General features: G+C 44.4%; 1 protein-coding gene across 2 annotated transcripts in view; it reads left to right on the forward strand.

Moving 5' to 3' along the window:
- The window catches only part of NEMF (nuclear export mediator factor), a 199524-nt gene that overhangs the window by 44696 nt on the left and 143744 nt on the right, over positions 1-11084 (forward strand). For both annotated transcript variants that reach the window (XM_078786744.1, XM_078786745.1), the window contains 4 exons: positions 597-686; positions 8527-8600; positions 9721-9791; positions 9891-9966. In XM_078786744.1, the coding sequence (XP_078642870.1) occupies positions 597-686; positions 8527-8600; positions 9721-9791; positions 9891-9966 (311 nt within the window). The remainder of the gene's footprint in view (positions 1-596; positions 687-8526; positions 8601-9720; positions 9792-9890; positions 9967-11084) is intronic.

An 11084-nucleotide genomic window follows, 5' to 3' on the forward strand; every position in this document is an offset into this window, starting at 1 on the left:
CACAAAAATAATGAATGTAAGGGTGTTTGAGTCACATGTTGTTTTTGTGCAGAGTAAATATGTGAATTGTATTGTTTATATTGCCCTCTCCCACCAAATTAAACGATGTTAATCTGTATTTGCAAAACTTTGTATTTGGTAGGATCCACTCGTCCTTGCCTGGTGGTAACCTCTGTATCCATGTGTTGTGGTGTTGGTCAATAGCAACCTTCTGTTTGTAATTAGTGCAAATATAGTGTTAACAACATAAAATAATACACTGTATTTAAAACGATGGAGGTTGTTATGATCCATCCAGTCAAAGTAAAACAAAGTTTGTACTTGAAAAAGCTGGACTTGCTAGTCGGTAGCGCCGAAAACTTTTGCTGCAATATACTGTATTTGTTTGTTAAATATACAGGAAATGAAAGTGTGTGCTTTAAACTAACCCTAACACCTTAATTCCTTATAATGAACCTTGAATATGAAAGGCAATGGAGTTTTCATTGTTTAATTGTCATATAGTATTTCTGGCATTTCATGTTATTTTTTTATTCCTTTTGTGCAGATTATTAAAGTGCTCTATCATTTGACCTGTGTGTGATGTCTTGTTTCAGTTTGTGGCCCAGCTGTCATAGAACACTGCCTAATCGAGTCTGGATTACCTGAAGGTGTCAAGATAGGGCAAGGTTTTGATCCCACAAAAGGTAGTAATAGTTCGATCATTGTGTGCGGGCGTGTACGCACATGCATTTTTTGTATTTTTCTAGGGATGGGGATTTCATAGCAAGATTACATTAAAATTTTAGTATGAACCGTGTGATTAAGTAGTTTAGATTTACCCTTTTATTAACTATTTGCAGAGGTAAGTTGCCTTGTTAAACAGGCACAAAGGAGTTGGTGAGTGTAACCTTTAAAGCAGGTAGGATAAGATTGTTGTGTTAAACAGGCACAAAGGAGTTGGTGAGTGTAACCTTTAAAGCAGGTAGGATAAGATTGTTGTGTTAAACAAATGAGGCCAAGTTGAGGGCTTGTAAAACAATGGCACCTATAAATTGTGTGGCCAGCGTGCCACAAGTCATGGTGGCAAAGTTGGTTGTAGAGCTCTGGAAAAGAGCGGAAGTCTTTTTTGGGAGACCGCCTCGCGGTGTGGGACATCCCGGAAGGTGTCACTGTCCGCACCAGCCCATGGCCAATGAGAGGGAGCCGCCATGTTTGCGGCGGTCCCAGAGTATATGAAGGCTGTGACCGCGCTTGCACGTGGCAGTCGAGCTTTGCTCCTTGAAGAAACATCTATCTTCTCTCTCTGCATCATCGTCAAGGTGACGGATTATTCCCGAGAGACCCGGAAGCTTCTTCCCATCACTATCCTGCCACACCAGCCCGTCTTCCCCTTTGTTCTTCGTGTTTGCATCTGGTATTTTATTTTTTTGTATACAAGATTGAGGCTCGTGTAAGAACTAACATCAATCACAAAAAAAAAAACGGACACACAAAACGTACAATAAAGGGAGCGGGAGACAAGACGGGGGGGAGAGAGGGAAGCACACAAGTACAACAGCAGAGAACAGGGACATCGGAGATCTGTGGGAGGGAGAGGGCTTGGGGGAGGAGGCATGGGAAGGGGGGGGGGGGGAGGGGTCGGGTGGGAGAGATATAAAACACATGGACACTGCCAGGACTTCCAGGAAAGAAGTCGGTATTTCAAAAAAGTGGATCTGGGGTGAATTAACGGGGGTAGAAAAGATCAAGGTTTTGGATGGGGGAAGATAAGAGATGGTGGTGAACAGCTGTTTTAAAGACCTGGAGGGAGGAGTGGGATTGAAGAGAGTGAGGGAGTTTGTTCCAGAGGCGGGAGAAAAGAGGAATGAAAGAGTGAAGGTGAGCAGAGAGTCTTGATTTTGGCAATTTCACCAGAAGAGGGTTGCTGGAGGATCTTGTGCGACCTGCAGGAATATTTGGGGGACAGAGCACAGATAGCACAGATAGAGCTGGGGGAGCTAGGCCGGATAGGAGTCGGTAGAAGACAGAAAGACCACCTACCTGCCTGCGGTGAGAGAGAGAAAGGCCCTCAGAATCGGCTTCATCGCAGGAGATTCCAATGATTCTGAAAGCTTTGGTTTCAACAGCATGAAGCCAAGCTGGGTGAGGCAGGAGCACCAGCCCAGAGGGGAGAGCAGTATTCCATTGAGCTGCGGATGAAAGCCTTGTATGTGGTGAGGAGCTCAGGTGTGCCAAGGAAGGACTTCGCACGACGGAGGATGCCCAGTCGGCGACTGACTTTGGAGGCCAGCTTGGAAATGTGGTTTTCCCAGGAAAGATCATGGCAGATAATGAATGAATGAATGAATGAATGATCGTTTTAAGGCCATTTTCCCCACTAGAGCGGGGGTTAGCCTTGCGGGCCCCATGACAACCATGGTTCCCTGTTTGAGGCAATGTTTTTATGGCCGGATGCCCGTCCTGACGCCAACCCTTGGTCACGCTCTTACGATGCGCAGGGATACATTGTACCTATTCTAAATCGGGGTACACACCATGATCATTCATCCCAGCAAGCTGGTACTCAATTTGCCGACCTCAGAAGGATGACAGGCTGAGTCAACCCCCCTGGCGTTAATTCAGCGATCGACCGGGATTCGAACCCAGGATCCTAGGATCCCAAGCCGGCACCCTAACCGCCAAGCCAACACCAGGCAGATAGTGAGACCCAAAAGCTTGAGCGACAGAACTTCTTGGAGAGGATGGTTGAGAAAGTAAATGGGAGGGTTGTCCGTACGATCTTTTCAGAGAGACATAGTATCCCTGGTGTTGGCTTAGCGGTTAGGGTGCCGGCTTGGGATCCTAGGATCCTGGGTTCGAATCCCGGTCGATCGCTGAATTAACGCCAGGGGGGTTGACTCAGCCTGTCATCCTTCTGAGGTCGGCAAATTGAGTACCAGCTTGCTGGGATGAATGATCACGGTGTGTACCCCGATTTAGAATAGGTACACCGCATGCCTGCGCATCGTAAGAGGCGACTAAGGATTGGCGTCAAGAAGGGCATCCGGCCATAAAAACATTGCCTCAAACAGGGAACCATGATTGTCATGGGGCCCGCAAGGCTAACCCCCGCTCTAGCGGGGAGAAATGGCCTTAAAAAAACGATCATTCACTCATTCATTCATAGTAAGAGTGTGAGATTTATCAGTATTGAAAGACATGTTCCACTTGTTTGACCAGTCTGTGATTTTGTCCAGGTCTGCAGAGAGTGAGGAGGCTGCAGACTGCCCATTTGAGGGATGAGGAATGGAGCGGCAGGGAGTGGAGTCATCAGCAAAGAGATGGAGAGGATTTTCCAGAGTTGGAGAGATCATTGATGAAGACCAGAAAAAGCACAGGGCCCAGAACGCTGCCTTGGGGAACTCCAGCCTGAACAGGAAGGGGAGATGAGAGAAATCCATTCAGGGCCACACGTTGATTACGACCAGAGAGGAAGTCCGCAAGCCATGCGTGGAGATTTCCATGGATACCATAGGAGGAGATTTTGGTGAGCAGAGCGGGGTGCCAGACCGTATCGAAGGCACATGATATGGCAAGGGAGACGGCTCTGATTTCCTGTTTGGCATTGAGGACCTCCATCCATTGTTGAGACAGCATAAGCAGCATGTCCAGAGTCGAGTGACCTGGTCTGAAATCAATTTGATGATCAGAGATCAAGCCATTAGAGAAGAGGAAGGATTTGATATCCGAAGCAATGATGGATTCCATGACTTTTCTGATAGTTGGGAGCAGGCTGATTGGTCTGTCGTTGGAAGGATCTGTTTTTGCTCCTTTTTTGTGGAAAGCGGTAATGTTGGCTGATTTCCAAACTGATGGCAGATGACCTTGAGCAAAAGACAGCATGAAGAGAATAGAGAGAGGGTGTGAAAGAGTGGCAGAGCAGGATTTTAGGATGCGTGGGCTGATGCCGTCTGGTCCAGTTGCAGAATCAGAGTCGAGGTTTGACGGAAACTTCTCCACCTTGTCAGGAGAGAAGGACACAGAGTCCAGGAGCAGCTGGGTTCGATTGGGTAAGGTGGGTACAGAGAGAGATGGGTTTGGGACACAAGATTTTGAGGCAAACACAGAGTTGAGGCATTCGGCTTTGTCACGTGCGGTGTCAACTGTGTAGCCATTTGAGGTAAGGGAGGGGATGGAGGGGGAACAAACACCAGATTAAGGAGCAGATTTGACCAGACGCCCCCAGGATTTGGAGGAAGGAGACAGGTTTGATAATTATGTCTTGAGAGTGGAGAGATATTGTTTTCTGGCTCTCCTGAGGGTAAACACACACTTGTTCCGAGCTTGGTGGAAGGAACTGAGATTGCCATCAGTTGGATTAGCCTTCCAAGAGGCAAAGGCAAGTTGTTTCAGGGCAACTGACCCACCACAAGATTCAGTGTACCATGGACGGGAGGAAGGGTAAGACAACTGAAGACGAGATGGGATAAATCTGTGCATGAGAGAGAGAGCAGTTTGCTTTGGAAGAATTCCCAGGATGAGTTGATGTCAGAGGCAGTAGATATGGGAGACCAGTCCAGATGATTGATGGCTGCTTGAAGACCGTGCCAGTCAGCCTGAGTGAAATGCCAGACTCGTCGACACTGAGGAGGCTCTCTGAGAATGGCCAGAGCGATATCCAATTTAACAAGCATATGGTCAGATGAACCGATTGGAGCTGAAGAAGAGCAACAGACTCGCAGGGAAGTTTGTCATAACCAAGTCTGGAAGAGAAGATGCTCTGTTTACTGAGATCCGGGTCGGGAAATTGACATTGTTTCCGTCCCAATGAGTTGCAGAAGTCCTTAGCTGAGATGCCATGGCTGGTGAGAGAGGTACCCACACCCAGCCAGCTGGCTTGATGACAGTTGAAGTCGCCACATATGAGGAAGAGAGAGTTGGGATGAGTGGATAGAAGTTGGTCCATGTTGTCAGACAGCGAAATGTAAATGGCGTCATCACTGTTTGGAGGACGGTACAAAACACATATGAACAAAAGGTGGGAGCGGAGAGGAAGCCGTAGCTAGAGGTACTCCTGGGGGTAGGGTGGAGAGAGGGCAGTGCAAGGAGAGTGAGGAAGAGAGTTTTTGATAAAGATAGCAACCGCACCACCAGGACGAGGCTCAGTTCTATCGTACAGTGAGGTGTTGTTTGGGGGGGGGGAGAGGGGAGAATTGGAGAATGATGGTCGGGGGGGGGGGGCGGGGAGATTTGAAGGGGAGGGGTTGGGGGGCAGTTTTGAAGGGGAGGGTAAGGGGAATTTTTGAAGGGGAGGGGGGCAGGGGCAGATTTTGAGGGGAGGGGGTGAGGGAGAAGAATTGAAAGGGAGGGGTGAGGAGGGAGTTTGTGAGGGGTGTGTTTAGAAAGTGGATGATTAATGAAAAACGAACATTTATTTCAAACTGGGTTTATTGTGATTTTCAAGTCAGAGATCCATTTAAAAACGATAGAGGAGGGCTGGAATGAAGGTGAGTTTAGAGAATGTAGGGAGGAGGGACTGTAAAAGATTGAATTTTTTTTTTGAAGTGGAGTGAATTGAAGTGGAAATTGAAAATGCCTCTTAAATAGGAAGAAAAACAGCGTGTTGTAATAAACCACTGAATAAAATACTGCAGGGGAAAGTTGAAACATATTGAAATAATAATTAAACAAAACCGTGAAAAACAATCTGGGAAAAGTCCCTAAGTGAGGACGTGGATTTGAGAAAGAAGGAGAAAGGGTTGAGTGAGTATGGAGGAAACTAGAGTTGGAAAGGCTGGAGAAATAGGAGATAAAGGGGGCGGGGTACAAGGCGAGACGAGGGGGCGAGAAAACAAGCACATGTCAGCAAGGAGAGAAATAATTAATAAAGTCTTTTTTTTCTTTTTTTTAAACGTTTGACAAAGGATAAGTTGTTCGTGGGAGGTAGGGGGAGAAAAGAAAATCAAAGAAACAAGCAAATACAGTGAAGGAAAGAACTTGTATTCACAATATACCAGGGGGGGGGGGTGGGTGGAGGGATGGAGCCTGGAGCCTGGATAGACCAGTCTGCGCACAAGGTGCAAAAAAACCCGGACAAAAACCAGTGTACACACAAGTTTGCAATAATTACAAAACCAAAACTTACTCGAAACATACAATAACACATACAAAAATGAAATAACCAGTGGAAATTTGACAAAGATTCAAATGGGAAAATACTCAAACTTCAATGTCGTGGAGAGATTGAAGCAAGCCTCCTTGCTCGAGGCACCGGAAGCGGAAGTCGATTTTGGAGCCATTAGGATTAGGGGGTTAGTGAGTTATTTCTCTTGTACACAAGTTTGGGTTTTTTGCATCTTACCTTCCCCATTTGTTGTCCTCATGCACTAGATCTATCCGAGTATTGTTTTGACTCCTCGTCTCATTTATTTTAATAAAACATTTCATTTATAAGTTTCTTCCCACATTTTTGCCTCCTGCACGTTTCACTGCCAGTTTTGGCTTTGTTTGGGTCATCCTGGGAGAATCCTAATTGTAGTAGTAAGAACGCAGCACCAACTAGAATAGCACTCGGTAGAGCACCTACCTCTGCCAGGCTGAACATTTTACGTTTTGTTTCCCAATGGTAGGCCGGATCTGCATCTGGACCTGAACCAAAATCTAATTAGCTTTTCTTGTCACTGACTCACCTCATCCATCAAGTTTCGGCCAAATCTACCCATAACTTTTTGAGATTTCATGCAAAATATACTTTTTCGCCTCATCTCTCAATGGTGAAGAATCACTTTAAAATTCTAATATCTGGATCTGGGTCTTCACCAAAATCTAATCGATTTCTCCTTGTCATACACCTCTATGGCCTCTAAAGGTGGTTTTATTATATACACCCAACCTTTGCAGCAAATTTCATCCGAATCCGTTAACATTTTGAGATATCCTGCTCACAGGCAGACTGGTGAAAACATAATCTCTCCCCACCTTTGGTGATTGAGGTAATAAACAGGTCGTTTCAGAATCCGCGGGTAGCTCTCGTCTGGTCACGCTCCCATAAAGGATAGATTTGTGAAGTGCTGCAGAGACTGTTGTCCTTCTGGCAGATTCTCCCATCTCAGCCAAGAAACTCTGTAGTTCTGGGTCTTCAGGTATTTTGGGTGTTTGGGGTCCATTGGGTCTTCAGGGTCTTGTGGGTCCTTGAGGTATTTTGGGTCTTACTAAAATTTTGGGTCTTAGGGTCTTTGGGGTCCATTGTGTCTTTGGGGTCCATTGTGACTTTAGTGTCTTTTCGGTCTTTGGAGTATTTTGGGTCTTCAGGGTATTTTTGGGATTTAACAGTCTTCAGGGTCTTCAGGTTATTTTGGGTCTTTTTGGTCTTTTTTGTCTTTTTTGTCTTTTTGGTGTTGGGGTGCATTGGGTCTTTTCGGTCTTTTGGGTCTTTGGTGTAGACAAAGGTCCTTCTTGCCCAGTTTAATTTTTTTATGTTGAAGGCTCCAGTCATGGACTATGTAGTCCTCATCGAGACCAGGCCTTAAATAAAATAACTGCATTGACAAATATGAGGAAAGAGGAATAAAAGAGAGAGAGAGAATGTGAAAAGGAGTAAGAAAAGTGTTAGATGAAACATGTATGATGTTTGTTTGCAAGAGAGATTGAAGCTAGCCCACGAGCGATAGTTTGAGACAGAAAGTAAGACCAGCAATCCTGACACGAAGAGTGCAAGATGGTTACCGGCACCACTTTACCGCTCCTAAGTCAGAACAGTAGTACCACCCTTGGCGGTTGCTGCCTACAACCTACTACCTAAAAATCTACTACGAAGTAGATTGGCTGTGCCAATCTACGAAGCACAGCCAATCTACGAAGTAGATTGGCTGTGCTTGTGATTGAAAAGCAGCTGTGATTGACATGAGCAGAGCTTTGGCTGTGCTTGCGCTCTGGCTGTAGACTGCATAGATGGTATCCCTTGTACATCAAATTGTGATTTAAAATGTTTATTCACTCATTTTTGTAATTACGCTCTAAAAATAAGTCTTGATTGTCAGTCAATGTCTTGAAGATTATATTTATAATTAGACTGAATCTTGACTTATTTTGCAATTTATTACATTCCAAATTTTTTTACGGCATAGCCCGTAGGGCAATGGCGTCTGGAACAGCGTTTGTCTGTCCGTCCGGTGCATGTATGTATGTCCTTCACAAACATCCACCAATTAGAGGTAAGGATCTGCTCACATAAGAGGGGGACAGCAGGTCCTCCACTCAGCAGATCCAAGCCTGGCTATGGTGTTTAGACTATCGGTTTTGTATTCTTGTGTCACATTCAGTTTCATTTCAAGTCAGATTTTCTTTCCCATGATCATGGAAAATCATGGGCTCTACTTTATTAACACGCAGTTGCTCCCATTTACAGGTAATTTATAACACAAGGCTAACTTCCAAAATTCTGTAATAAATTGTCAATCCATATCTTAAATTGATTTCTTCAATATCAAAATTGTTAAACAATGTTGTTGGTTTTATTGATTATGGGTGTTTTATGTTTCATTCCAACCAAAGCATTTGTTGCAGACATGTCAAAACTGGTGGCTGCATTGGCAATGGCGGAAAAGTTTGTGCAATCGATCAGAAAGTTTTCTGGAAAGGTGAGGCTGCAGATGTATGGTTTTATATAGACTAGAAGAAGGATTGCAAACTTGATTATTCATAATCTTCAGCAATTGATGCTGGTCTAAAGGATGCGTTGTTCTCTGATTGGAGTACGGCCTGCATTGGCCAACACACTTCTCATACAAAATACCAGGGGACCTTTTCACGACAAAAGCTAGGGCGCTGCCTGCTCCCCAAAATACATGCAAAGCTTGCACATTGAGAATCACCACCACATTATTAGGAACTTTATCACCTCTTGGTTATTTTATCACCAACATATTTTTATGCCCTGCCACTGCAACAAGGTCGGAGACGGTACACTAAAATTAGCTCCGTCCGACCAACCGATCATCGGTCCATGTACTTCTTTGTACATGATATTTCAAAAACTGTTGAACATTTTGCTTTCATATTGCAGATGTCTGTTCTTCATGAAGTTATGTCAACCTGTTCAGATCATGGCTGTGATTGGCTGAATTATATTGCCATGGCAACCATCTTGGCTTGTGTATATGATATTTCAAAAACCTTGAAGATTTAGCTTTCGTAATTATACAGATCTATCCCTCATACCACCTAAAAGGCAGGGGGCATCTGTACCACCTAAAAGGCAGGCTAATGTACAGCATCAGCTCCTTGTTGTTTTATAATAATTTTCCTCAAAAATATGTCATTTGATTGCTTTTGTAATCCATCTTGTCTTTTTGCTGCTACACTTGATTAATATGAAGAAGAAATCCACTCACAATATACCTGTGAATTGTTTATACTTTACCAAGCTGTGTCCAAATCATTACATTATGTATGAATGTCAGGACAACGAACCCCACAAAACAGCATGGGCTGGTGGCTGATTACACACAACTTTCTTAATGGTTGGAAAAGTATTGAGTGCTGCTTAGGTATCCATCATGATAGTGCACTGCGAGTAAGGACAGCCAGGTGTATCTGCATGAGGTGCCATTTTCTACTGATAGGCAATTCTGTGTTTCAAAATGATAGAATAACAGTTTCAAGATGGTCTTCATGTTCCGAGTCTATACCGAGCTTAACTTTGTGAAACGCAGCATTGTGGGACTTCATTCATTTTATTAATCTTTCTGTCGTTCCCAGGGCTATATAATTCAGAAAAAGGAAAACAAGGTTGCTGTTGATGGAACCGGAACATCAACTGAATTGCTGACGTAAGTTTGTGCTCTGTGTCGTGTTATACATTGATTGACCACAGAAGTTTCCCATTGATGTAGTATCATCACCGTATTTTGGTGTTTGTGCAAATGCAGCTACGATGAGTTCCAGCCATTCTTGTTTGCTCAGCATGTTCATCGACCCCGTCTCGAGTTTGACTCCTTTGATCGGGTGAGACGTTGCTTTTGGTTTGGTTTGCTTCTCTTTTGGTCAAATATTCATATTCGGATTTGATTGTCCGAAAAGAGATCTCCACATGACATTATCATGGTCTCTGACCCACATGAGGCGTCGTGCAATGGTATAATAGATGTTCACAAGTTAACATTCATTCCAGTCTTGGGGTCCCTCTTTTTGCCTTAAAATTTCATCCGTGGAACAAAATGGTTCATACGAAACTTGTGAAAATTTAAAAAGTGCAACTCTCTCAATGAAAGGCACTAAAGGTACAAAAACCTTTACTGCCACAGTTTTCAAAAACCAAATATTTTGTTACATGCATGTGGTACAAGGCAATTATCAAAGTCGAAGGCCTTAGCATTGACTATGTGCTTGTGTAGAATAAGTAATTTTTACCTATTATAATAATAATAAAAATAATTTGTTTGGGTAAAGATTATCCTTTTTATATACTAGTGGGTCCGTTGGTCCGTTGTACCAATTTTTTATTGGTCTTCACCGCCTTGTAGCATACCTGCCTGCCGGACTCAGGGGGGTCATCTGGGTCTTTTGGGTCCTCTGGGTCTTTTGGGTTATCAATAACTTTTGGGTCATCTGGGTCTTTTGGCTCCTTGGGGACTCTTTGGTCCTCAGGGTCTTTGGGTCATCAAGGACTTTTTGGGTCCTTGGGGACTTTTGGGTCATCTGGGTATTTTGAGTCCTTTGGTTGGATGGGGTTGGATTTGGATGGATTGGGGTTGGATTGGGTTTGGTTTGGGTTGGATGGGGTTTGGTTGTCTTTTGGGTCAATGACTTTTGTCATCTTGGGCCTTTTGGGTCCTCAGGGACTTTTGGGTCATCAAGGACTTTTTGGGGACTTTTGGGTCCTCATGGACTTTTGTGTGATTTGGGTCCTCAGGGACTTTTGGGGGTCATCTGGGTCTTTTGGGTCCTTGGGGACTTTTGGTTCTTTGGAGACTTTTGGGTCCTCTGGATCTTTTGGGTCCTTGGGGACTTTTGGGTATTTTCGGTCCTCGGAGATTTTTGAGTCATCAAGGACTTTTGGGTCATCTGGGTCTTTTGGGTCATCAAGGACTTTTGGGTCTTTTGGGTCCTCGGGGTCTTTTGGG

The sequence above is a fragment of the Myxine glutinosa genome, chromosome 11 (genome assembly GCF_964187855.1).
Source record: "Myxine glutinosa chromosome 11, kmMyxGlut1.1, whole genome shotgun sequence".
In the NCBI taxonomy this organism is placed as follows: Eukaryota; Metazoa; Chordata; class Myxini; order Myxiniformes; family Myxinidae; genus Myxine; species Myxine glutinosa.